The sequence below is a fragment of the Zingiber officinale genome, chromosome 5A, assembly GCF_018446385.1.
Source record: "Zingiber officinale cultivar Zhangliang chromosome 5A, Zo_v1.1, whole genome shotgun sequence".
NCBI lineage: Eukaryota > Viridiplantae > Streptophyta > Magnoliopsida > Zingiberales > Zingiberaceae > Zingiber > Zingiber officinale.
Window position 1 is genome coordinate 94,294,530 of NC_055994.1, and position 27,288 is coordinate 94,321,817.

Below are 27,288 nucleotides of genomic sequence, written 5' to 3' on the forward strand. Positions count from 1 at the left end.
GATACCGCTCATTACTTATGCTCCTAAATGGGTTTAGGGCATTGCTAACGTTACAAGAGCCTATAGGGTCACACACTTAGGACAATTAGATAGAGATTAGGTTCATATGATGAACCAAGAGGATTAGATTCATTTGATGAATCAAATTGGATTAAGAGTAATCCTAATTGGGCTAACTTGAGTTCGACTCAAGTTGATTCATGTGTTCAATGAGTCTAATTTAGATTTTGACTCATTGAATCAATTTAATTAAATGAATTAGATTCATTATATTAAGTTGGCTTGAATCAAATGGTTAGATTAGATCAACCATGGAAGAGATTGGGTCAAGTTTGACTTGACTTAAGAAGGAAGACCAAAGGTTAATTTTGACTTGACCTTTTGCCACCTCATTAGTGAGTTGTCATTAGGTGGACCAATGATGATGTTCCACATCATCATGGTGTGCCACCTCATGGGAGTTACTAGTGAGTGCCACCTCATGGAGGTTACATTCTCTCCTTGATGACAACTTAATGCATTAATGAGGGGAGTTACAATAGAGAGTGGTCGGCCACTTTTGATTGAATGAGAAATTCAATTTGCTCATTCAAGTGATTACTCCTTCTTCTTCCTCAAGCTCTCCATCTCCCTCTCCTCCTTGCTTGGCCGAATCTTACCAAGGTGCTAGCACACCTTTGTGTAAGGTTTTCTCCACCTACGTGTCCGTGTGGATACTTCTAGAGGACCGACGCTTGACGGTCTTGAGATCCGGCAACTCCTTGGATGAGCGGGAACGCGAACGGGCACGCAACAAGGGTAAAGCTCTCAACACATAGATCTAGGAGTAGATCTAAAGTTTTTGAAACTCGTATTTGTATTTCGTTCGGTTTTCCTTGCACGGATCTACGGCTTTGGGTGATTCGGGGTTTCCGCGACGCGAAAAGCGGTTTTCGCGGCCCGAAGAACCCAACAATAGGAGCTCATCACCGGACTTTCGAATCTCGGAGAAGAGGTAAGTAACCGAGATTCGCTCAGGTACGCTTTAAATTCCTTTCCTAGAAATTCAAAATGGGCATCACTAGTAGATGCCTTTTACATTTCGAAAGATCTAGAAAAAATTTCATTAGACGAATTCTTTTTAACATTTGAAGTGCATGAGTCAAGATGTGCAGGAATGAAAGAGCCCAAGAATAACGTCGCCCTCAAAGCTTTGAGAGACGAACCTGAGTCAGAATCTTCTCTCGACGACGAGGAAATGGTAATGATGGTAAGACGATTTAAGAAGTTATACAATTCTAGAAAAACTAACTATCCACAGGGTAGAAAGAAAAGAATGATCCGCTGCTACCATTGCGACGAAGAAGGGCACGTCAAGGACAACTGCCCCAAGCTAAAGAACAAAGATAAAGATAAAGGTAAAAAGTCTATTCAAAAGCGCAAGGCCCTAAAAGCGACGTGGGACGATACATCATACGAATCGGAAGTCGAAGCATTCTCCGGACTCGCACTGATGGCGAGTCATCAAGACGACGACTGCGATTCAAGTTCCTCCGAGATGAGCATCAAAAGCATCGATGAAGGGGGAGTTTCGTCGGAAGAAAGCAGCAACTCAGGGGGAGACACGGACAACGAAATCAAGGTAAGTCAGGTACGTTCACTTCCTCCCGACAAACTTTTTAAATTTATTAAATTACTAACTAAAGACTGCTGCTAGTTAGAAAAAGAAAATTAAAATTTTAAAAGGAATATTAGCTGAATCTTACCCGTTAGAAATGTTAGACAAATCAAAACTAGAAAATGAAAATTTGAAGTTAGAAATTCAAAATTTGAAAATTCAAGTAGAAAACTTAAAAAACCATACATGTCCATCTAAAACCAATTTTAGAAGATCTAATAATTTAAATTGGTACTTTAAATATCACCCTGGACAAATTAGGAACATTTAAAGAAAATATGTCCCTAAAATTTTTTTAATTAATCCAGTGGGTTGGAACCTATATTGGGTTCCTAAATCATGCTTAAATTAATTTTAAAATTAAAATTAGCGTTTTAAGTGAGAAAATTAAACAAAGAATTTCTTTATGAGACTTTGTCAAGAAAGTGGTTGTTGCTCCAATAACCAAGAAGGCCTAGTGCCTCGCCACGACCTGAAAGCCAAAATATTGAAATAAATGTTTAATTAACTTACTAATGAAGCATTAATACAAGAATTAATTAGTGATTTAAAAAGGTTATTCAAAACATTTTATTTCAATTTAGAAATTTACTTACTTAGAATTTTTTTTTCCTAAGTCTTTTTTTAAAAAATGTGCTTAAAAATTCTCAAAGATTTAAGTTAGAATTTTTTAATTTCAAAAATTTGTTACTTAGGATTTTTTTGTACTTTAAAAAAAATTCATTTTCTCCTAAAAGTTAAAAACTTTTTTCTGAAACTAGAAATCTCAGCTTAAATTACTTAGAAAAATTTTCTAAATTTCTTAAAAACTTAGAACTTTTTTAGAAATATTTTTTTCTAAGTCTTTAACCCTTAGATTATTTTTCTTGGAACCTTATTTTTTTGTGATCAAAGGGGGAGAAGAGAAAGTATAAGTCTAGGGGGAGGTAGATAGACTTAAATTGCAAATTAAGTTAATTTACTTAATTTTATTTAATGTCTATTTTAACCCTAGCTTAACTTGAGTTGATCACACCAAAAAGGGGGAGATTGTTGGAACCCCAAGGTTATTTGGGTGTAATCAACAAGTTAAGTTAGGTCATGTTTGTTTCTAATATAGTGTCTAAGTGTGCAGGAGCTTAGAAGCACAGGTAGTCGAGCGGAAGACGCAGCCAGCGAGAAGGATGGCACGCGGTGCGTCCGAGGGACGAGGCGCTGCGGAAGAGTACACCGGCGGACGAGAAGGAAATACGCGGTGGTTCCGAGGGACGAAAGCCGGAGCGGAAGATTGCTCGTGTTGGTTGCTACTCGGAAAACCTAGAGGTTCCACTGTACAAAAAATTTGTACAAAGGTCTGAACCTTTTCCTAGCTACCATGTGTTCTTTTAAATTAAATTTTGGATCTCCTGCGGAACTTAACACGTTTGATCCAAAACTTAATCTATTTGTACTTTAAGGTTTAGACTTGGATCTCCTGCAGAACTTAACACGTTTGATCCAAATCACCTAAGTTATTAATTCCATTAAATATTAATTTCCATAATTGGTTCCCAGTACTGACGTGGCGAGGCACATGGCCTTCTTGGATATGGGAGCAACCACCACCGACTAGACAAAACCTTTTATAGAAAGGTAATATTTAATTTCCTAAAATAACTTTAGGTTAACCGAAAAGAACAATCAAATCACAAGGAAAAGAAAAAACAAAAGAACACAACATCGAAAAACATATTCGAAATTCTAGAATCGTAAGCCTCTTGTATTTGGTATTATTCCCATAAATAACTAGCATGATGCGGAAAGGAAAAATTACTAGTTATACCTTCTAAAAGACCTCTTGATCTTCTACCGTATTCCTCTTCTAACCTCGGACGTTGTGTGGACAACGATCTTCCGAGATGAGAACCACCAAGCACCTTCTTCTTCCTTACAAGTTTCGGCCACCACAATTCTCCAAGAGAAGTAGAGGTCCGGCCGCCACCACCAAGCTCCAAGGGATGCAAGAAACAAAACCACCTTTCTCTCCTTCTTCTCCTCGCTAGAACCGGCCACCATCAAGAGCTCCAAAAGAGAGGTTGCCGCCGGCCATAAGAAGAAGAGAAGAGGAAGAAGCTAGGGCCGGCCACCAAGGAGGAAAAGAGAGGAGAAGAATAATAGAGTTGATCACCCACGAAGGCACTTCTACCCCCTCTTTTATAATCCTTAGTCTTGGCAAATAAGGAAATTTAATTAAAAACTTCCTTAATTCTTTTGCCATGGAAAAAAAAATTATTTAATTAAAAACAATTTTCCTATTCTCAATTTACATGGCCGGCCACCATCAAACTATAAACAAGGAGAGTTTTAATTAATTAAAACTTCCTAATTTGTCTCCAGAAATTTATAAAAAATTTCTCTAATAATTTTCCCTTCATAGTGGTTAATAAAAAGGAAATTTTATAAATTAAAATTCTTCTTTTAAACATGTGGATAATTTCCAAAAGGAAAGTTATCTCTTAAAAATTAAAATCTCTTTTCAATCTACAAATAAGGAAAGATATCAAATCTTTTCTTAATCTTTTGTAGAAACTAATAAAAGAGAATATTTAATTTTTAAACTTCTCTTTTAAATTATTATCATGGTTAAAAAGGAAAGTTTTTCTTAAAAATAAAATCTCCTTTCAATCTACAAATAAGGAAAGATTTCAAATCTTTTCTTAATCTTTTGTAGAAAGCTTTTAAAAGGAAAGATTTCATTTTTAAACTCTCTTTTAAAACTATGATATCCACATAAGAAATAATTTTAATAAAAAATCCTTTTTAATATGATGTGGCCGGCCACCTAAGCTTGGGCTTCAAGCTATTGGTCGGCCACCTTAAGGCCAACCTTTAGGCTTGGCCGGCCCTAAGCTTGAGCTTCAAGCTTAGCTTGGCCGGCCCCTATTGGTTGGGTAAGAAGGTGGGTATGTGGTGGGTATAAATCTCTATATACAAAAGGCTACGATAGGGACCGAGAGGAGGAATTGGTTTTGGTCTCCCGATAAAATTAAGCATCCCGTGCTCGCCCCGAACACATAACTTAATTTTATCAATAATAATTCATTCCACTAGAGAACTATTATTGAACTACCGCACCAATCCCAAATTACATTTTGGGCTCCTTCTTATCATGAGTGTGTTAGTCTCCCTGTGTTTAAGATATCGAATGTCCACTAATTAAGTGAGTTACTGACAACTCATTTAATTAATATCTTAGTCCAAGAGTAGTACCACTCAACCTTATCATCATGTCGGACTAGGTCCACCTGCAGGGTTTAACATGACAATCCTTATGAGCTCCTCTTGAGGACATTATCAACCTAGTATCTCTAGGACACAGTTTCCTTCTATAATCAACAACACACACTATAAGTGATACCATTTCCCAACTTATCGGGCTTATTGATTTATCGAACTAAATCTCACCCATTGATAAATTAAAGAAATAAATATAAAATATATGTGCTTGTTATTATATTAGGATTAAGAGCACACACTTCCATAATAACCGAGGTCTTTATTTCTTTATAAAATCAGTATAAAAGAAACGACCTCAAATGGTCCTACTCAATACACTCTAAGTGTACTAGTGTAATTATACAGTCAAGATAAACTGATACCTAATTACACTACGACCTTCTAATAGTTTGTTCCTTTCCATTTTGGTCGTGAGCTACTGTTTATAATTTATAAGGTACTGATAACATGATCCTCTGTGTGTGACACCACACACCATGTTATCTACAATATAAATTAATTGAACAACTACATTTATCATAAATGTAGACATTTGACCAATGTGATTCTTATTACTAGATAAATGTTTATACCAAAAGCTAGGCTTTTAGTATACACTCTAACAGCTCGGGGAGCAAGAGACGCAGCTAGCGAGAAGGAAGGCACGCGGTGCGTCCGAGGGACGAAGACTGCGGATGAGTACGCCAGCGGACGAGAAGGAAACACGCGGCGATTTCGAGGGACGAGAAGCTGGAGGGAAGTCCACTCGAGAAGACCGGAAACTTGGGTTCGTGTGAGCCCTTTTTCCAAATGGCAGAGATCACCCAAGCGAGCGGATCCGGAGTAGAAGACTCGGGCCGAGCCGAACAAAACCGGAGCAGTGGTCCCCGGATGAAAAAGTCAACATCAGTTGACTTTAGGCTCTAGGGCGCCCGGAGCCCTTCATGGCGCCCGGACCTGTTTTGTTGACCAGATCGTGTCAAACGCGATCTGAACGTTGGGGATAAAGTTTTATCCCCCGAGGACGCTTGGAACCCCTTCAGGGGCCCGACCAAGGCTATAAATATACCCTTGGTCCAGAAGCTTTTCATCAACTCAGTGCATTCCATTTCCAACACTTGTATGCTACTGTTCTAGATTAGCTTCTCTATTTTACGCTTTCACTGCTGTAAGAAGCTTCTCCGTCTGAAGGAGATACTAGTGCTACATTCCTTGGATTAAAACCTCCTTGGTTGTAACCAAGTAAAAACCTTCCGTCTCTTTCTTTCTTCTTTTTATTTATTGCTTTAATTTTATACAAGTGTACTGTTGAGAGTTCGAGAAAGGGTTGTCTTATTTTAGCAAGCTATCCAACCCCCATTCTAACCGGCCGCAACGGTCCTACACCTACTACCTAGAGGATGAAGACAGGCGACGGTTAGAACGCCCTTGGAGCGCGAACCACTTCCAGCCGTACCAAACTGGATGAAAGGTGTGTCAATGTAATTGAGGTGTACTTTTCATTTTCCTGTGCCCTTTGATTGCAGGATTGAAATGAAAAATGAAAGGTTACCCAAATAATCGTCGAGCGGCGACTTAAAACCCATGTCTCCATCGACGGTCGAGCGACGACCTTAAACCCCAGTCTTACCAAATCGTCGAGCGGCGACATAAAACCCATATCTCCATCGACGGTCTTAAACCCCGGTCTTCACCAAATCGTCGAGCGGCGACGTTAATCTCATGTCTCCATCGACGGTCGAGAGGGGACCTTAAACTCCGATCTTCACTAAATCGTCGAGCGGCGACGTTAAACCCATGTCTCCATCGACGGTCGAGTGACGACCTTAAATCTCGGTCTTCACCAAATCGTCGAGCGACGACGTTAAACCCATGTCTCCATCGACGATCGAGCGGCAACCTTAAACCCCAGTCTTCACCAAATCTTCGAGCGACGACGTTAAACTCATATCTTCATCGACGGTCGAGCGGCGACCTTAAACCCCGGTCTTCACCAAATCATCGAGCGGCAACGTTAAACCGATATCTCCATCGACGGTTGAGCGGCGACCTTAAACTCCTTCCTTAGAAGATCATCTAGCGGAGACGTTAAAACCTAGAGTCGAGTGACGACTATAAACCCCGGAGGTATAATCCTAGAGAATATTTAAATAATGAAAGTACGGTCGTAACAGCCGATCAAAACTACACAGCTGAATACTAGCAAAAATATAGCATATGAGGAAAGAGCACAAAAAGATTTCATTAATAGGTTAAACACCGCCGAACGGCAGGAGTACATTCAAAGCTTACAAAAAATATGCTCTCTACAAGCCCTCCGCTCACTCAATATAATCAAATGCTTCATCAGGAATGGACTCGAGGAGCTTGACGCGGTCGACATCCTTGTCGGACAGAGCTTCAGAAATATGGCTGTTCATCTTAAGCTAGAGGAGCGTAGCGTCGATTGCCAGCTCAAACGAATGGACAATCCAATTGATCGCCTTCTCCAAGAATTGGTGCAAGCGGAGGTATTGTTGCTTTAGGACTGCGAAGCGACCTGGCTCAGCCTCCTAGTAGGTAGTCAGTGCAGCACGGGAGGCCGTCAGCTCTTCTTCGAGGCGCTTTACATGGCCTTGAAGCTCAGCCTCCTTAGCCGAGCGTCTCTCTCGCTCGGCAGCTAGAGAGTTCTCCACGTTCTTCAGATCCTCAGCCAACTGTCGGGCCTCCTTGTTCTTCCCTTCTAGATCGGCGATGGCCCGTCATTTCCTTGTGGAAGCCAAATTGAGTTTCCGGTCGTAGGTCTTCAATTGCGCCTCAATCTGGCCCAGCCTACTGGCCTGCTCGACCGATTTCTGCTGCTCCGCCGTAAGAAGTTGTTGGGTCTTTTCCAGCTCGGCCTGTAGACGGGCGACCAGTGGCCCCTAGGAGGAGGAGGCTTCTCCAGAAATTTTGAGCTTCTTCAGCTCGTCCTCCACTTGTGCCAGCCGTTGGCACATGACAATATTCTCCACCCAGTACTACAAGCAAATATTAGTGTCGAGCGGAGGTAATTTATGAATTGATTGTTGAAAATACTAACCCCGGTGGACATCTCCAGATGGCTATTAGCAAGCGCGCCCGAGGGTTTCATGGGCGTTCGTGCCCTACTTCCTCCCAAAAGCGAGCGAGCCAACTACGAAAATAGACTTGATGCTGGGGAGAGCTGGGCTGGTCTCCTGGAGCAAGAAAGTCCTCCGTCGACAGGCGAAGAGTGGTGGTGACGGATCGTCGCCCGCTCGGCGCCGTGTGAGAAGAAGTGCTCGGTCCTGAAGTTTGGGCAGGGGGACTGGAAGGACAGTGAATCATGTTATCTTTCGCCTAGCTGGTGGCAAAGAAGTGATCGACTGCACAGTGAGCGGCTCTGGTAACTCAGCCACAGACGGAGTCCGATCGGAAGAGGTAGCCTCTACTATTGCGGGAGCTGGGGACGGGGTGCCTCCCCCTTCAAGGCTTGGACGACCGAGGTGGCGGAACGGGAAGGCGCGTTCGTCTGGCGTCTCTTGCGGTTGAGCGGTACTTCATCACCCGAGGATCTCGAGCCCTCAGCAGGGATGACGGGTGGCGCTTCTCGGACCGATCCTGGGTTGGCCGCGCCCTCCTACACTGGGTGTCCGCTCGGCGACCTCATCACCCACAGTTGTTGTCTCCCCAACTGTGCCCTCTTGCGAGCCTACAGGGGTCAAGCCGAGCCGCTCCATCTCCTTGGCCGCAACTGCTTCAATCTCAGCCTGCTTGGCCTTCATAATGTCGGTTGCTCGGGCGTACATCATGATGTCAACTGCAAAAGAAGAACAAAATCAGTTAGACTCAAAGGAAGAAGGTTGAAAATGTTCATACCTAGGTTGCTCGGGAGCTTCGTTCGGATCGGACTTAGCCCGAACGCGTACATCACACCCTCTGGCAGCAACTTATGAATGTCGAACTTCAGGCCGGCCAGCATATTAGCAGTATGGAGGTAGTCCGGGCGGGTCTTGTACTTCTTCAAATCTGGTTGAGTGGGAAGCCCGACCTGCCATTTCGTCCGGAAGCTTGGTCGCTCGGGGAGTCTCAAGTAGAAGAAGTACTTCTTCCAGTGCTTGTTGGAGGTGGGCATTTTGTCGAAGAAGACTAGGCCGATCCGAGATTGGAAAAGGTACGTGCTCAGTTCAAACTGTTTGGGATAGTAGAAGTAGTGGAAGACCTGAGGGGTCAGTAGAATATTGTGCACTCGAAACAACACTACCACGCTGCACAACAGGCGGAAAGAGTTAGGGACGAGCTGGGCGAGTGAGACGCGAAAGTAGTTACAGACCTCGGTTATGAAGGGGTGAATGGGAAATCAAAGAACGACCACGAATTGGTCTCAAAAGAATCAAACTGTGTCATTCGGCGGGTTGTTGGGTCGGTCGAACGGGGAGGCTAAAACTATTTCATGGTCTGGTGGGAGGTCGAAAACATTTATCAGATGCGCGACGTCGCCCGCATCGAACCGAGTCTCCATGGTGGCGTACCAAAGACCGGAAACGGGGTCAGACGGCTGCGAGGAGCTCGCCATTGCCAGGAAACGAAAAGGCAGAGGATATGAAAGAAAAGATGGCCGGAAAACACAAAACTGAAAAGTACGGTGACCGAAAAGGAGCAACGGGAAAACAACAATGGAGATGGAAAGCTTACAAGAGATAGAGGATCGCCGGAGCACTGAACATAGAGGAATCGTCGGAGCACTGGACGCAGAAGAATTGTCGGAGCAGAACTGTCGGAGAACACGGAGAAAACGCGAAGGACGAAATGGCGACACTGAGGCTTTATAAAGATAGACGCGGCCGACCGGAGCCATCTGATCTAGGGCACAGGAATCGGAGTGCACATCTGGTCGTTGAATTCAAACCGCCAAATGTCACATCAGCAGTTGTCACCTCGGGCGTGCGGCGGCTGCGCCGGTGACACGTGGCGTCCTCCCACATGGCAGCATTTAATGGGCGCGTGCTCGGCCTTAATGGAGGTGATTTGCATGTATCCCGAAGAGATTTGGGTGGCGCCAGCATTGACTATCCGGTTCGCCCCCTCTGAAAGCGATGAGGGAAAATATCCAAGTACAAAGGCTCGAGGCGCCGATCGGGAGAGAAAAATCAGTCCTACAGAGGCCGAGCAAGATCCAACTCACCTATTAGCCGATCAGCCAATCGGTCACCAGACTACTTGTCCAGTCAGTCGGACTTACAACCTCCTTCGACTAGACTTGAGAGGGAGGCACGTGATCCGGTGGTAAGGTGGGGCCCGCACAGCAGGAGGTCAAAGTGATCAACGTCATGGGTAGGCGTCTGATCGGGCGAACTACCTTCCCGAGCAGTAGAAAGAGTAGTCGGCTCGACACTTCAGCTCGGTCGGACATCGAGCTTCCGACGCTCATGAAACCCAAGCAGGGAAAGACAAGGGCCGAGCGTCCGCCCCGCTCGGCCGAGCAGTGAACGCAGCCTCAACTCGGCAGGCGAAGGAGCCTTAGCCTGACAAGGCGGAGGCGGACATCAAATCAGTGGGCGAGCGAGCGTTCAACCCGACCGTGGCATCACCTTGGCAGCAGATTGGCCGAGTGGCTCTCCCGTTGGGCCCAATAGCAGACAAAGGGAGCAGTTGACAGTATCTTCCTAGGGACCAGCGTCATCGGCAGGCAGCATGATGAGCGACATGGTCAGGCAGAGGATCGTACGGTGGAAGCTTCCACTGTCACATCAGGGATATGCTCGGTCTGTTAAGGTATGACATCAGATACGCTTTTCTGACATGACCTTACCAGGTATGCTTTGGGGGGTATGCACACCTCGAGAAGCGTGTGTGCGCCTCCTGGGAACTCTATATAAGAAACCCCAAAGTTTCATCGGAGGTATGTTTTTTTATTACTGTAGCTAGAGCCACGCTGCTGCTCCTTTCTTCTTTACTTCATTAGCTTGTCGCCGGTAGCTGACTTGAACGTCGGAGGGCCATTGTCGGGAAACCCCTCCCTGGCTCGGCACTAACTATAGGATCGTTGCGGCCGGCTAGAAGGGGGGTTGGATAGCCCTGTAAATACAAAAACAAAAACCAACCCTTCTCGAACTCTTAGGCTAACACTTGCATAAATAGATAAATAGAAAATAACTCAGAAAAGTAAAAGGCACACCGAAATTTACTTGGTTACAACCGAGGAAATTGTTAATCCAAGGAAAGCGTAGCACTAGTATCTCCTTCAGGTGGAGAAACCTTTTACAGCAATAAAGCGCACAACAGAAGCTAAACTATAAAAAAAGCTCACAAGTGTAGAAAGAATGCTTGAGTTCTGAATTGTTGAAAAGCTTCTGGACTAAGGCTATATTTATAACCTTGGTCGGGGTGCCCTGAGGGTTCTGGGCGCCCTGGGGGAATAAATTTTATCCTCCCAACGTTCAGATCGAGTCAAAACTCGATCTTGTGAAAAAGTCAACTCCGGGCACCTCGGACAGCTCTGGGCGCCCCGGATAGCTCCGGGCGCCTCGAACAGCTCCGGGCGCCCTGACTGGAGCCTCGGATAGCTCCGGGCGCCCTAACCGAAAAAGTCAACCCCGTTGACTTTTTCCAGCCCGGGTCTTCTGCTCCGGCTCCGTTCGCCTCAGGCCAAGTCTTCCGCTCGCTTGAATGATTTCTACCATCCGGAATAGGGCTCATTCGAACCCAACTTCTGATCTTCTCGAGCAGGCTTCCGCTCCGGCTTCTTGTCCCTCGGAATCGCCGCGTGCTTCCTTCTCGTCCGCCAGCATACTCATCCGCAGTCTTCGTCCCTCGGTCGCACCTCGTGCCGACCTTCTCGCTAGCTGCGTCTCTTGCTCCACGAGCAGTCTTCCGCTCTGGCTTCTCATCCCTCGGAACCACTGCACGTTTCCTTCTCGTCCGCCAGAATACTCTTTCGCAGTGCCTCGTCCCTCGGACGCACCGCGTGCCGTCCTTCTCGCTAGCTACGTTTCCGCTCGACTACCTGTGTTCCTAAGTTCCTGCACACTTAAACACCAGGTTAAAAACACACAGGACCTAACTTAACTTGTTGATCATATCAAAACAACCTTGGGGTTCTAACAATCTTCCCCTTTTGATGTGAGCAACCCAAGTTAAGGTAGAGTAAAATAGACAAGAAAATAAACTAACTAAATTTTGCAATTAAGTGCAAAAAGATAGAGAAATTAATTTTGTCTAGCTCCCCCTAGACTTATACTTTTTCTTCTCCCCCTTTGATCACATAAAAAATTGGGGTTCCGAAAAATCTAAGGGTTAAAAAAAATCCTAAATTAATTCTAAGTTAGAGAATTTGCAAAAAAAAAATTTCTAACTTAAATTTTGAATTTTCCAAAAAAAAATTTACGCACGATAAATTTTTCTAAGTATACAGATATATATTTTTTTAAAAAAATTCTAACTTAAAAAAAATTTAAGTAAAGAAAATTTTCTAAAAGAAATTCTAAGTAAAAAATTTGAAAGAAAAATGTTTAAAAGACTTTTTAAAGCATTATTAAATTTCCACCTTAATGCTTTTATCATAAAGTTAATTAAACATTTTTATTTCAATATTTTGGCTTCCAGGTCGTGGCGAGACACTAGGCCTTCTTGGTTATTGGAGCAACAACCACTTCCTTTGACAAAGTCTCATAAAGAATTTCAATATTTAATTTTCTCGCTGAAAAGCTCTAAGTCTAATCAATAGTTTAATTTAAACAGGACTTAGGAACCTAATATAGGTTCCAACCTACTGGATTGATTAAAAAATTTTTAGGGACATATTTTCTAGAGTTATTCCTAATTTGTCTCTGGTGATATTTATAATACCAATTTAAATTTTTAAATTTTCTAAAATTAGATGAGCATGCATGGTTTTTCAAATTATCTTCTTGAATTTTTAGATCTTTATTTTCTGATTTCAATTTCTCATTTTCTAATTTTGATTTGTCTAATTCTTCTAAGGGGCAGGACTTAGCTAGAATTACTTTTAAAATTTTATTTTCACTTTTTAATTTGTAGCAATTTTTTGTTAAAAGTTTAACGAACTTAAACATTTTGTCGGGAGGAAGAGATCGTATCTGACTTACCTTGTCGATCTCGTTGTCCGTTTCTCCCCCTGAACTGCTGCTTTCTTCTGACGTGGCTCCCCTTCATCGATGCTCTCGATGCTCATTTCGGAAGAGCTTGACTCACAGTCGTCGTCTTGATGACTTGCCAATAGAGCAAGTCTGGAGAATGCCTCGACTTCCGACTCCGACGACGTATCGACTCACGTCGCCTTTAGGACCTTTCGCTTTTGGATAGACTTCTTACCCTTCTCCTTGTCCTTGTTCTTCAGCTTGGGGCAGTTGTCCTTGACGTGCCCTTCTTCGTTGCAGTGGTAGCAACGGATCATCCTTTTATTTTTCCCCTGTGGATGGTTAGTAGATCTAGATTTACAAACTTTCTTGAATCTTCTTACCATCATTATCATTTCCTCATCGTCGAGAGAAGATTCCGACTCAGGTTCGTCTCTTGAAGCTTTAAGGGCGACATTGTTCTTGGGCTCCTTCATTCCTGCACATCTTGACTCATGCACTTCAAATGTTGAAAAGAATTCTTCTAGTGAAATTTTTTCTAAATCTTTCGAAATGTAAAAGGCATCTACTAGTGATGCCCATTTGGAATTTCTATGAAAAGAATTCAGTGCGTACCTAAGCAAATCTCGGTTACTTACCTTTTCTCCGAGATTCGAAAGTTCGTTAATGATTTTTTTATTTCGAGTGTAGATCTGCAGATGTGCGACTGTCTCGTCTTCCCCAAATCGTAGACTGGTGAGCTGATTGCGAAGCATATCTCGTCTAGCGAGCTTGGCTTCGGAAGTTCCTTCGTGCAGCTCGAGGAACTTCTCCCAAAGTTCTTTCGCGGAGTTGTAGTTGCCGATTCGATTGACTTCTTGTGGCGGAAGAACGCTTAACAGATGGTATTCTGCTTTGTCGTTCGCCACGTAGTCAACCTGCTCCTTTTTCGTCCATTGATATTTTTCCTTGTCCTCTGGAGCTACAAAGTCAAGTTTCATTGTTAAAATTAATTCAAAATCTGTTGTGAAAAATACCTGCATCAATTTTTTTCAAGTAGCGAAATCCCCTTCGTATTTCGACGGGTGGATGCCTGGTCCGACCATTATCTTTGCTTCGATTGGCGGTGAGTCCTCCTGAAGCGCCTCGGCTTTGATACCACTTGTAGGACCGTTGCGGCCGGCTAGAAGGGGGGTTGGATAGCCCTGTAAATATAAAAACAAAAACCAACCCTTCTCGAACTCTTAAGCTAACACTTGCATAAATAGATAAACAGAAAATAACTCAGAAAAGTAAAAGGCACATCGAGATTTACTTGGTTACAACCGGGGAGGTTGTTAATCCAAGGAAAGCGTAGCACTAGTATCTCCTTCAGGCGGAGAAGCCTTTACAATAATGAAGCACACAACAGAAGCTAAACTACAGAAAAAGCTCACAAGATGAGAAAGAATGCTTGAATTCTGAATTGTTGAAAAGCTTCTGGCCAAGGCTATATTTATAGCCTTGGTCGGGACGCCCTGAGGGTTCCGGGCGCCCTGGGGGGATAAACTTTATCTCCCAACGTTCAGATCGAGTCAAAACTCGATCTTGTGAAAAAGTCAACTCCGGGCGCCCCGGAGTGTTCCGGGTTCCCCGGCTGGAAAAGTCAACCCCATTGACTTTTTCCAGCCCAGGTCTTCTGCTCCGGCTCCATTCGCCTCAGACCGAGTCTTCCGCTCGCTTGGGTAATTTTTGTCATCCGGAATAAGGCTCACCCGAACCCAACTTCCGATCTTCTCGAGCAGGCTTCCGCTCCGGCTTCTCTCCCCTCAGAATCGCCGCGTGCTTCCTTCTCATCCGCCAGCGTACTCATCCACAGTCTTCGTCCCTCGGTCGCACCCCGTACCGACCTTCTTGCTAGCTGCGTCTCTTGCTCCTCGAGCAGTCTTCCGCTCTGGCTTCTTGTCCCTCGGAACCACCGCACGCTTCCTTCTCGTCCGCCGGCGTACTCTTCCGCAGCGCCTCGTCCCTCGGACGTACCGCGTGCCGTCCTTCTCGCTAGCTGCGTCTTCCGCTCGACTACCTGTGTTCCTAAGTTCCTTCACACTTAGACACCAGGTTAAAAACACACACGACCTAACTTAACTTGTTGATCACACCAAAACAACCTTGGGGTTCCAACACTAACGACTCTGTGGTTGCAGGCTTAGCTCGTCAGAGGTCCGCATCGCCTTCAGTCTACATCCAGTCAACGTGAGCACCATCTTCTCAGCGTTCGTCTACTCACACTCGGACAAAATCAATATATATATATATATATATATATATATGTTAAATAAATATTAAATATCAATAAATTAGATACATATCCAAATTGTATTATTGATTAAATACTCTAAAAGTAATTTATTCATTTATTTTCATAGTAATACTTGATTAAATATATTATTTTTATGATCTTAAATTTGCTGAGAAGGTTTATCCAAACATTCATTCATACTGTTTGTTTTGTAATTGGTAATCAAACAAAACCCACAACAAAAACCAAAAAACAAAAAACAAAATACAAAAAACAAAAAAAAGTGTAAACAGATGTTAGAACTCCAAGCATAAGCTTTGCTGTTGCTCTGTAAATGGTGAGAGTCTATCAGAATGAGAATGAAGGCCATGGTTCAGTTCAAGCTTTCTCAGCCATGGCTAGCTCTTTTTCTTCCCTCTCTGCCATAGGCCACTCCAACACCCAACACTCCTCAGTTTTGCATCCCTGTAAAGATCAAACAAAACAAAACAAAATAAAAAAAAAAGAGTTTTTTTTATGAACAAATTTTCAACAGATTGTTCAGTATTACTACTTTACTAGTTTGTCATTGGTTTTCTCTCTGCTTCTTCTTGGTCTCTGTTTCCGTACACGGTTTTCTTTGTCAAAAAGTTAAATATTCTTCTTCTTTTTTTGCGAATTAATTAAACAATGAATTCAGATTTCTTTTGCATTATTTTCTGCCATTTCTTTTTGACTGTAGACCGGTAAACAAAGTCCTACTCAAACTCCACAAATTGTTAAGATCTTTAATAATAAAATCATTTTTTCTCTATTTACTTGGAGATTATTGTTATCGATGGAAGGATAAATCTACAATAATAGTTAAATTATAGGGCGTTGCGACAATAAGTATAAATTGGGAGGGCCAAGTTGCTAATAATAATAAAAAACTAAGTTCGAGGGTTAAATTAAAATGTTACTCCACCTCACCTCTTCTTGCCGTCTTCTTCTTTCGCCGCCGCCGGGCGGCGGCGGCTACCGTTCGTCGGCGTCGTCAGGCTCCGCGACAAGGACGACGGTAGGTACAAGTTGAGCAGAACTCCGTCACTGCTGCTTCCGCCGCCGCTGCTGGTTCTCCTCTTCTTCTTCTTCTTCTCCTTCCGCGCCACCGGCGGCGAGCCTTTCTGATCCTTGCCAGCCGCTGGAGCCAGAGAGCGACGCTCGACGAGGTCGGTGAGGGAGAGCTCGTACTCGGATTCAGGGACGTCATGCAGGAGCAGGAGCAGCTCCTCGCGGCTTTTGGCGATCTCCAGGGCTCTCGAAGACACCGGTGCCGCCGCCATGAAGCCGGCTTCTTCCATCTTCTTTCCGGGGAGCCAGAGTGGCGCTCCGCCGAGGGGAGTTGCAGAGCCCGCGTTGCCTTCCAACATGGCTTGGGAGAAGAGTTTTCGATTCACTGCTTTAAAAGTTCTTTAGAATTTGGTCAACAAGAATCCTTTGATTTGATTAGTTTAATATCTCTTTTAATTTGGTGCTTAATGATACTTAAGCTAGCACAAAGATTAATTAAATACTAATTAATCTTTGTTACTCACAAAAACTATGCTCCACATGTCCTTGAGATGCTTAATTGCTTCTTTTTGGAGATAATAGAAATTAATTAAGATAAAGAGTGGCCATTACCTTGGCAGAATGATCATTAGATTAATGGCTAGAAAGATACTTAATGAATTGAAATGAAATGAAATGGGAAAAAATGCATAATCATATTTACCAGAAAATAATTAAATAAATAAAGTTAAAGAGAAAGGGAAATAATGATAAAAAACAAAGAGAGTATTTGACCCGAGAGCACTTTTTAGACTCAAGAAATTATCGCCGAAATAGAAAATGAGTAGAATAAAAAGTAAAATGAAAATAAATAAATGGACAGAATTTATTTCTTTTTGAAAAAAAATACTTTTCAAAGTCAACAAAATATCTTTAATGTTTGTAAAAGCTCTACTATTTTGACCGCCTAATTATTAATACCGTTAGTTCAGGCATTCAAATAATAATTTAATAACGATATTTAAAAAAGGAACACTTGAATTTTTGAAATTTCTCAAAAAAAAAAAACTATAATTTCATATTTCTTAAAGATTGCATTTTTTTTTAAAAGTATCTTTTTTATTAAAAAAATCTCCTATGATAGAGATAACACGAAAGAGATAAATCACGGATAACTACTAACTTTTAAAATAATGACTAATACATAATAGAGATATTTATCTCGACTTTATGAAAAAAAAAATTAATAAGAGAGATATTTTGGAAATAAAAATACACCCTTTGAAAAGTATGATATTCAAAGTATGATATGAAACTATAAAGTATCTTTTAAGAAATTCTAAAATCCAGGTGTCATTTGACAAAATGCCCATTTAATAACAGGCATGTCACATGTATTTAAACTTCCAAATTATGTTTTCAAACACGAAAAAAATATTTAGGCTAATCACAAATTCCAAGAAAAAAAAAAAAAAAAAAAAAACAGAACAGATCAACAATCACCATATAGCAAAAGGTTAAACTGATGCGTCAAATTAAGTAGAAAAATCAATTACAATCAACCAAAAGCAATCTCTTTAGAAACATTACTGATTGTTGCAGCTTGAAAATACATATGAACACACATCCCTTCGAAAAACACTATTTTTTTCCAACTAATATACAAGATACATTTTGTTTATAAGATACAATTAATTATGTAGTCAGATTGATGAAGAAAAATCTATAACTTTGTGCTACCAGTTTGTGGTTTCAGTAGAGGATTATGATGATTACCTTGTGTTTTACCCAAGGACTATCAGACGTTGCTCTCTCCATTTTTGTCCAGCTTCTCGTATGATTTTCTTGACACCTGACAAAAAAGGGTTAGGCAATGTCCAAAACCAACAATATGCCTGGCTAATGATTCCAAAAGATTGTCATTGGTAAATTATAAGGTTAAGAAAGTGACTCTGGAGACAAAAGAAACTTTAAAATAAGTATGCAACCCGATAGATAAACGTCAATTATGATAACTTTCGTACTTTTAGGAAGAAAAAATAAGTTGTCTCAACTGTGCTATCTTTTCAGCGCCGAGTAGATGCAGCATTGTTGAAAGATCTTTGGTGTTTTTTAATGTTAACTTCAACTTCTATATGCAGATATGAACACCAGATTTGTGAAGTACAGGGTGTTATACAAAGTGTCTTATTTAATAGATAATGGATTTACTTCAGTGCATGAAATGAAGATATCGAGCTATGCAGATTTAACTATGCTGGAAACAGAACTATCTAGTAGATTTGTCTATGGATACCAATTTGGTAAAACATAAGAGCTTCAAATAACTTGATGAGTTAGAAATTCATCTTTCGTTGCATCGACAGAGATAGCTGCTACCCAACAATAGTGATACAAAATAAAAGGTCTTTGATTTAGAATGACAAATCCTTTTATTTACTTACTAGATAAGTAGCGGGTGAACTCCGACCATGACTTGTAAGATGAGAAGGTGAACTTGGTACTGACTTTCCAGGAGAATTCAGAGTGGTTGGTGTTGGAACAGGTATTTGAGCGTGCTGAGGAACAGGTGAACGTAGTACAGAAGACTCATGGCATGGAGATAGAGGAGAGGCCGTTGGAGTTCGACGGATGAACTGAGAAAGCGATGACCTTCTCGTAGGTAACATGTTTATCTTAATCCTGCAAAAGATTTGATCAAATAATTATACTCATGAGCACCTGAAAAGCAGTGGAATACATGATGCATGGACTTGACGTACTTGTTGTGGACATCAACATACTCATCCGTCTCATCCAATATTTCTTCCTACAAAACAAAGGCAGAAGGTGTCAGATGTGATATGTAGGATATGAAAAAACTATCCAAGCACAAGGAATTTGTGAAATCGAACCAGGTCTTTGGATGCAGATGGTTACTAGTGGGTTCTATTGATGATCAAATACATATGGCAGAAGACAAGGTTTGCACAATGATATTGCCAAATTAATGTTTGTTGTAATAGTACATAAGTGGTAAAAGGGGAGATCAAGATAACCGAACTCGTGGACCAAACATGGCTATAAGTATTTTACTACCTTTGATTTGCAGCATTTTGTAGTTTCAGATGAAAAAAGTATGTGATCATAGCAACTTTTTTTTAATCAACTGTGCTACATGCAGTTCCAAGAATTTTTATATTTAAAATGACGTCACCAAACTAAGCCAAATAATTATGTAGTGTCTGTAAGAGTGAAAAATCACACACAAAAAAAACATTCAAGCATTTATGCAGGATTGCTCCGCTCCAAACAAATTTGCTAGGAAACTAGACAGAACAGAACAAAAACCAAAGCAACGGTTATTTCATGCCCAGCATTTGGGTTTACCTATTGTAAAGTCATTGGTATAAAACATAAAAACTGCATAATGCCTCAAGAAAACAGAGCCGGCCAAACTTAACTGTCATTGTTATTGCGTCATAATAGCAATACTGAAAAGTCAGGTAAAGAACAAAATGTTCATAACAGAACCACCCCCTAGTATGCTTTGCTTTCAAATATCATGTCATCAAACAAATTAGTAATTCGTCTTTCTATAAATCTGCTAAAATAACATCCAAGTATCAGTTATCCTCATTATCATGTAGAGAGTGCTCTATATTTAGATTCATGACATATTCTGCATGAAACAAAATTTAGAAGGTAGAAGGAAGACGATATGGAGCCGCATGAGGCAAGCAAAGGAGACGTTTTCTTCTATTTTTAGTTAAAAGACATATCATGTTTCAAGTGATAGCAAGTGATCTAGAACTCGCTAGTTGAGCATTTAAAACTGGTTGTCAATTGTCACTTTTGACATTCACTAGAAGCATCAAGTTATGCTTCAGGATGCAGCAGCTTGAAAGTCAAACTTATCTTTCACTAGAACAAAAAAGAAACAGCAATATCACCCATCATCTACAAATGGTTAACTGCCCATAACAAACTACATTAGTTGAGTTGTTAGTGGTTAGCTTCTGTTTGATCATCTGATTAAAGTTGAACGCATAGCAGCAATAGGATGTTGAACGAACTACTCATCAGAAACAATAAGCACAGTGAAGTAAAAGATTTTATACCATCAAGGAGGAAGTAAACTACTGCAATGAATGTATACTCGGTTCTAAATAATGTATATTCAGTTCTAAACAATTAAAGGATCGCCTAATCACATAACTTTTCTGATATTTTCATAAACAAGGTAATAAATATTTCCTTAAGGCTTCATACTATACGTTAAAGACTTTAAACCTAAGCATGAGTATAAAAATATATACAATGCAAATAAAGCATCTTATTACATACAGTAATTTAAACATTATTGTTGAAATGATCAAGCATTCACTAGACCTATTAACAGATAACATATAAAATTAACTGTGAATATTGGAGCAAGCACCCCAGAAAATGGATCTCAATCAGAAAACCATTGAGAATTTGATGTGCCAATCCAAGCTGCAGGCAACTCACAACCACAAGGAAAATGAAAGCTTTCATTTCCAGGAAAGCTTGCAGAAAAATTATGAGAACTTTGCACTTCAGCAAATGGAAGAATATTTTAAGCAAATAATAAAAGAGGCTAGCTTAGAAAATTGTGGGAAAAGTATTTCCACTACAAAATTATCCACCTGTAGTAGTTCCTCCATAACATCTTCCATTGTTATAATTCCAACTACTTCTTCGTCTAATGAATAGCTTGGAAGAGTGTCCGCATTAACATCAAGAATATTGGCATGCCGTCCTCGTTCAGATTTCTTGCCCTGTGCGCGTGCATCCCCACGTTTCTCCATGTTGCTTCTCTTTGCAGGACTATGAAATTGCTGAATATTATTACTCACAGGAGATGCATTGATAGTGCTACTCAAATGATCAGACATAACTGTTTGGGATCCATCGCCTGGAAAATCAGGAATCACTACCTCAAAGTATACAAATTACAAGTTTCCACTACATGCAAGTCCCTATTTATATACATATATCAAGTAATCTGATACTCTATTTTTCTGGTTCAAATTCATCACATTAACAAACAAAAAGACTGTCATAATTTTGGGGGGAATACCATGGATGTCATTTTGATTCCTGCTCTGATCCATTATGCTGTCTGGCATAGTAGATTTGTTCTTCTCAGCAGGCAAGTCATTGTCTTTTATGCGTTTAACAACCACTGCCATATGACTATGCCCTTGCTGGAATTGATTCAGTATGTCATAGAGAGGATCATCACCGAAGACCCTGGCAAAGCCAATTTAGTTTTACAAATCCTATAAAATCATAGCAGAAGAAATAATCCAGACATAGAAAGTGAAAGAATTGCATAATTTTCGATGCATGCTCCATGAGTTAATGTGAATGCCATATTGAAACATGTGATACTGTAAGTCTGCATCACATAATGCATTTGAAGGGAAATGCAAACAATATTTAGTTAGTTATTGTACAAAGGTTTGTCTACTAGGCTTAACCTTCTGAGAAGATGTATCCTCAGATAGTTATATTTGTTGATCTAATGCCTATTTTGCATCTACTGCAACAAAAAAAAGAAGTCCCCTAACCTGCAATAACGAGTCTTTAAAATCTTGCTTAAATGGAGATCAATAATAGTTCTCTAAAAATTAGCACCAAATTATGTCTGTGAAGTGGCACAAAACCCATATATCACAGTCTAGAAAACGTATGCAGGCAATATGCAGTCAAATGACCACAAGCCCAGTGGGTTGAAAAGGGAACCTAGGCACTAAGGTAGCTCCATCCCTCGTGTGTCATTACAAATTGAGCGCACAAGTTCACCTAGGTGCGTGATAAAAGGCAGCAAGCACATGCCTTAATAAAAGCTCTAGGCACAGTGTCACCTAGCAAGGCTTTAAAAACTGGATGGACCATTAAATGGTGATCTTGCCAATCTCCCATTTGGCAAGTCCAGCTAGTTCAACAACCCCAGTTCTTGCAGGTATATATAATCTCTGTTGGAGGCACAATCACAATAGTCCTCCCTGTTAAACCTCTTCCTTGCTCTCTAAACCTATCTCTGGTTCTAATCTAATAACGATTTTATTTTCCTCTTCATTCTTCACCATCTCTAAGAATATCTGAAGCTGAAACTTAATTCATATTGCAAATCTCCTAGTAGAAATGCATCCATCCTCCGCAACAGCATGAGATCGTAGAGTAGAATATGACATTGAGTACATCTAAAATGTTTTTTTTTTTTAAGATTTCTTGTTTAGATATTGTTTCAGGGTTTATTTTGCTTTTTGTACCATTTATTCTGTTACAATCTTCAACATGCTATTTTTATTATTTATATGATTTTTCATTTCTTATTTCTGCTATTTCCGGTTTCTTAGTTTGACACTGTTTTGGCCGTTTTAACCAGAATTGGATGGTTCTTTACTACCATTTTCACCTCAAGTAGATTGGAACAATTAGTAGTTCCCTGTTCAAACCGGTTGAACTGGCTGACCCGTTCTAGTTCTTAAAATCTAGCCTAGTAGGTATCTTCTATTTCTCTCTTGTTGCATGTGGCATGCTTAGCATAGTTTGTGTTGCATCTGTAGGCAAAATGATCTGTCTTCCAGTCACACACAACAAGATGACGAGTAATGTTCAAAGGATAAAATATTTTGAAGAAATTGTAGAGGAAGATGATAAGGATTACAGTATTAATAATATTTCGATCTTATGTGTATATTCAGACTTTACTAAATAAACAAATAAATCCTTGTTGCATAATTAGACAAACACAGAAACACACAAAGACCAGAAAGAAACACAAGTCATTTATACGAAGGAATTAAATAAAAAAATTGGTTCATGTACATCACAAAAGTCAAAATAAAAAGAGAGAAGATAGTTGCACCAGATAGATATGCAAGTTTTTTTCATCATATACCTTATCATGGTTTTTGTAGTTCACAGCTCAGCTCATAATTTCTTCTTTTGGGTCCATGACTAAGATAATAAACTTGCTAATTTTTGTTAGTTTGCATCTTATATTTTTTGCATTTTTTTTATGTTCATCTGTATGGTTAGTCCAACCCTTCACATTGTTTTTGTGAGGACAAGGGCAAGGAAGCAAACCATTGATGAGTCCATGCTTTATCACTTCAACAACTTTGAGTATTTAAACATATATCGAATCTAAAGATATTGTTTCATAACATATCTGAATACAAAGGCTAGGTTGTACCTGGGAATCCATCGTATAGTAACATTTCTTATAGGAACTTCATCTTCAGGCCGGCAAGTAATCAAATTCTTAACCTGAGAACAACTAAATATATGTAAATTGAAGGATCTTGAGCAGATTAACAGAGAAAAGAAGCATACATTTCTGATTTGAATATTAACTCAAGCTTGCAACAGAGAGGGAGATTTTGTGATTCATCTCATTACTTTCATTATATTGTCTCGGTATTATTTGCTTACTTCCTGAAGCCAGACCAAGCCATCTCCTTTTCTCCCCAAATTCATTTCCCATGTGTTTTAACTGATATATGGTCATTTAGCACTATGTATAATGTTCCCAAGAACCAAAATGTAATGACTGTGTTGCCCTTCATACGACAGAAATAATTAAGAAACATCTAATCCTTAAAGTTTAGTTCCCCTTAGAGAAACTTTTGTTTAAATGCACTTAATGTTTTAGTAATGAGAGTGTGCTGCATTGCAGATTCAATTTGTTCTTGGAACAACAATTACAACTCTTTTAATATGGATAAAATTCTGAAGACAATAATGAAGAACTAACAAAATAATTGCCAGAAACACAAGAATATAAATGATATCTAATAAATTTACCAAGATAAGGCCAATAATGTTTGTTGGGCTGCCAGAGTAAATTGGTACACGACTATGGCCTTTTGTCATGATTAAACCTAGAGTGAGCCTGAAAATAGATAAAGATTAACATTGGGGAATATCAAAGGGCTTTAATAACTAACGTAACATACATGTCCAGTTTAGAATTTATGTCAAGTGAAAAAGTTTCTGATATCGGTGTCATTGCATCTTTAGCAGCCTTTTGAGTCAACTCCAAAGCACCAGTAATAATAGTTGTTTCATCATGAGTCAGTTCACCGCCCTTCCCTGCCTAAGAATCAAGAAGCGAATCATAAGAGTTTCCATAAGTTTTATGGAATCATTAATTCAGAAAATTTAGACAATTTAAAATGACCAGTCCAGAAAAGCAAGAAACCCAAAGTCAAAAAACTTAAACAAATTCACAGTGGAAGCAAATTCTTTTTCAGATATGAAATAATAAATGTAATTCTCGTGAATGGATCTAAGTTTATTATACTTGGAGAAGGAAAGATACAGAAATTAGCACCGGCATATGAACTAATGGTGTTCAACATTTTTTTCATTTCATTACTCCCCCTTTTGTATATTTTCATTATGTCACGATGTGCTCACCAATTTAAATGGTGATGCTGTGCATCAGACAACTCCGACAGAAATCAAAGATTTGAAATAGTTGCATTATCCTGTAGGACAACCAACCCAAACCATATGTGACTGTCGAAATCATATGTAGTTCTACATATTCTAACAAACTACTGTCTAAACAATGAGCGATCCTTAACTCAAAGCTTACCTCATTTCCATGCATATCAACTAGTGTCTTCAGTTCAGCCCTTCTCATAAGTGCAAAATGCCCCTTGCCTAAAAGCCAGTCCAATAACTATGCAAAACAGAGTAAAAATCAAAACAAATCAATCAAATAGAAGATACCTATGCAGGGAAATATAAAAAAATAAATAAATAATTGAGGCATGCAACATAAGATATAATAGTTTGAAGTGCATTTTACTAGTTTTCTAGCATTCAATAATTGTACAATTTTTGCATGCAAAGTAAAGGTTTCTTATGTTTATCAATTGTGTCAACCCACCATCTAATGACTGGGTTGAAATAAGAAAGCCACAGCATAATGTGTGTATCCTAATGGAACATAACAAACAACCACTTGGTTGAGGAAAAGAATCAATTTCATGCTGATGTATAGGAACACACAGTATAATAGAATGTACAGAATTGTAACAAATAATGTGGACTGGATCTATTTTTAACAGATCTAACATACGGTAGCATCCTTTGTACACATATAAGATTCCAAATGTATTTACCCTATGTTTTACTCCTCTGATGCTAAATTTAGTGGTATTTTTACTTTATTTTTGTTTTCAGCTTCTATTATTATTGTAAATTGAAGCTAAGACTTTGAGAATATCAGTGCAAGCTTTCTGTTATTCATCATGGGCAGCTTGATCCTATGTTAACTCTTGAACAATGGAAATTTTAACCCCTGAAGGGAACTACTTCGTGAATTTGTCAAAACACACAGGTGTTATCTTGGTATCATCCACAACCATCCTTATCAATGGTTCCTTGCTAATTGAAATTTTATGTTTAGTGTACTAAACGGAAAACATATCATTGCAAGTACACAAAATATTGGTGGCAGATCAGGAAATATTTGTAGATGATCTGAACAAAATCAGTAGGAGAATATTAACTAATATCCTTCCATTAACATAATGCAGAGTATACACGCACACAAATATTAAAGGAAAAAATATCTAAGAAAAGGAGGGGAAAAAGCTTCCACTGATTTTCTGGAAGAGCTTCATTTAAATAAGTACCAACAAGTAAAAAAGGCAACAAATGATAACCTTGCTGATGGGATAAGCTACAGGAAAGAAGATCAAAAGAAGCACGCGAACAACTCCTGCTGTTTTAGCTCCCACGCTCAAGCCATAGCGCGAGCACACAGATTGAGGAAGTATCTGAGAGAAAAACCACCATGCAGAAACCACAATGAACTTTCTCTCTCCAATAGGCTACTCGTGTCAATCTAAAACACATATATCTATCTAAAACTGCACAGTTTGACATGGATTGGATAAAGAAATAGAGGGGATCGACGAATCTCGACCAATTACCTCGCCGAAAGCCAGGATAAGAGTTACCGATATCAGGATGGCCCCCCAAGCCGGAACGAGAGCATCGAGAAATATGGGCAGCGCCTGGACAAAGAATGAACAAAAAGTAATCAACGAACCTTTCAACAAAAGTTTTTATTTCTTTTTTTTTTTCAAAAAAAAAAACTATTTTTAACGTATAAAGAGACACAGCAGAAGAGATAAATCACTATTAGAGACCTCCATGGCGAGGGAGTTCCCGATCAGCAGCGTGCAGAGCAGGAGGTGCTGATTCTTCACCACGGGCAGGATCTTGGCTACGGAAAACAATCGTAAAATGAAACACAGAAAGAGAAACAGAAGCTAGAGAGAGGAGAATGGGGATCGGGAGTAGACCGGCGTTTCGGCGATCCTTGGGCTGACCGGCCTTGACGAGGACCTCGAGGTCGACGAGGCTGAGGGACATAAGGCCAAGGGTGAGGCCGGACATGAGGCCGGCGAACAAGACCAATCCCACGGCTACCATCAAGTACACCCAGAACTTCGCACCGCAGCAGGAATGATCTCCTCCTCCCGCCATCTTCCTCCACCACCTCCGCCGCCTTCTCCTCCTCCAACGACCACTGCACCGACCTCTCCCGCTCTCTCGAAGCAAGCAAGCGAATGAGCGATCGATCGAACGATCCGAGGAAGCAGAGCAGTGAGAGAGCGGTGGGTTTTTACTTTTTACTCTGGTCTGAGGGAATGGTATTGGAATTAAGCGTTTTAAAAGTAGACTTGGACCGGATCAAAGTCACTAGTTGCTTAATTATTGCTTCATTAACATACTAATTTTGTTTTAATCCATGTTTTGTACTTAATCAGCTAATAGCCATTTTGTGGGTTATATACAACTCTAAATAGAAATAAATATAATTTGATCATGAAATATTTCAAGGGGGATTTCGCAAAAACAGTGAACTTTGGATGGCAATTATCCCTTATTTTAAATTTAAAAGGTTTTTGAAAAATAATAATATAGACAGTAGAAGATTGATAACCACGGTAACAATACTGAGTTAATTTTTGTCAGTGGAAAGATAATCTTGGAACGTTAAGTGTGAGGTG

General features: G+C 40.2%; 2 protein-coding genes across 3 annotated transcripts; both read right to left on the reverse strand.

Annotated features, from left to right (window-relative positions):
* Window positions 1-15,401: 15,401 nt before the first annotated feature.
* Window positions 15,402-16,838, reverse strand: LOC121981041. The gene is made up of 2 exons (XM_042533372.1): window positions 16,178-16,838; window positions 15,402-15,691 (listed from the first exon to the last, which is right to left on the reverse strand). Exons 1-2 carry the CDS (start codon window positions 16,615-16,617, stop codon window positions 15,625-15,627), a joined length of 507 nt encoding a protein of 168 aa, XP_042389306.1. The 5' UTR covers window positions 16,618-16,838; the 3' UTR covers window positions 15,402-15,624.
* Window positions 16,839-17,789: 951 nt separating this feature from the next.
* On the reverse strand, window positions 17,790-26,923 carry LOC121981039 (DUF21 domain-containing protein At2g14520-like). 2 transcript variants are annotated; one of them, XM_042533370.1, is made up of 13 exons: window positions 26,578-26,918; window positions 26,422-26,498; window positions 26,203-26,286; window positions 25,933-26,046; window positions 24,855-24,941; window positions 24,211-24,350; window positions 24,059-24,146; window positions 23,448-23,521; window positions 21,321-21,493; window positions 20,887-21,155; window positions 19,000-19,046; window positions 18,682-18,919; window positions 17,790-18,089 (listed from the first exon to the last, which is right to left on the reverse strand). In XM_042533370.1, exons 1-13 carry the CDS (start codon window positions 26,759-26,761, stop codon window positions 18,036-18,038), a joined length of 1,629 nt encoding a protein of 542 aa, XP_042389304.1. In that variant the 5' UTR covers window positions 26,762-26,918; the 3' UTR covers window positions 17,790-18,035. The 2 variants fall into 2 exon arrangements, with proteins under 2 accessions (XP_042389304.1, XP_042389305.1); XM_042533371.1 differs by lacking the exons at window positions 17,790-18,089; window positions 18,682-18,919; window positions 19,000-19,046 and having other exon boundaries at window positions 20,886-21,067; window positions 26,578-26,923.
* Between the last annotated feature and the right edge of the window lie 365 nt (window positions 26,924-27,288).

Excerpts from the sequence above, each read along its gene's own strand:
- LOC121981041 (XM_042533372.1), bottom strand. The coding sequence starts at position 16,617 with ATGTTGGAAGGCAACGCGGGCTCTGCAACTCCCCTCGGCGGAGCGCCA. Across the intron at positions 15,692-16,177 it reads GAAGAAGACGGCAAGAAGAG|GGATGCAAAACTGAGGAGTG; the intron begins GTGAGGTGGAGT and ends TGATCTTTACAG.
- LOC121981039 (XM_042533370.1), bottom strand. The coding sequence starts at position 26,761 with ATGGCGGGAGGAGGAGATCATTCCTGCTGCGGTGCGAAGTTCTGGGTG. Across the intron at positions 18,920-18,999 it reads TATGTTGATGTCCACAACAA|GATTAAGATAAACATGTTAC; the intron begins GTACGTCAAGTC and ends AATCTTTTGCAG. Across the intron at positions 18,090-18,681 it reads GTTCACCCGCTACTTATCTA|GTGTCAAGAAAATCATACGA; the intron begins GTAAGTAAATAA and ends CTTTTTTGTCAG.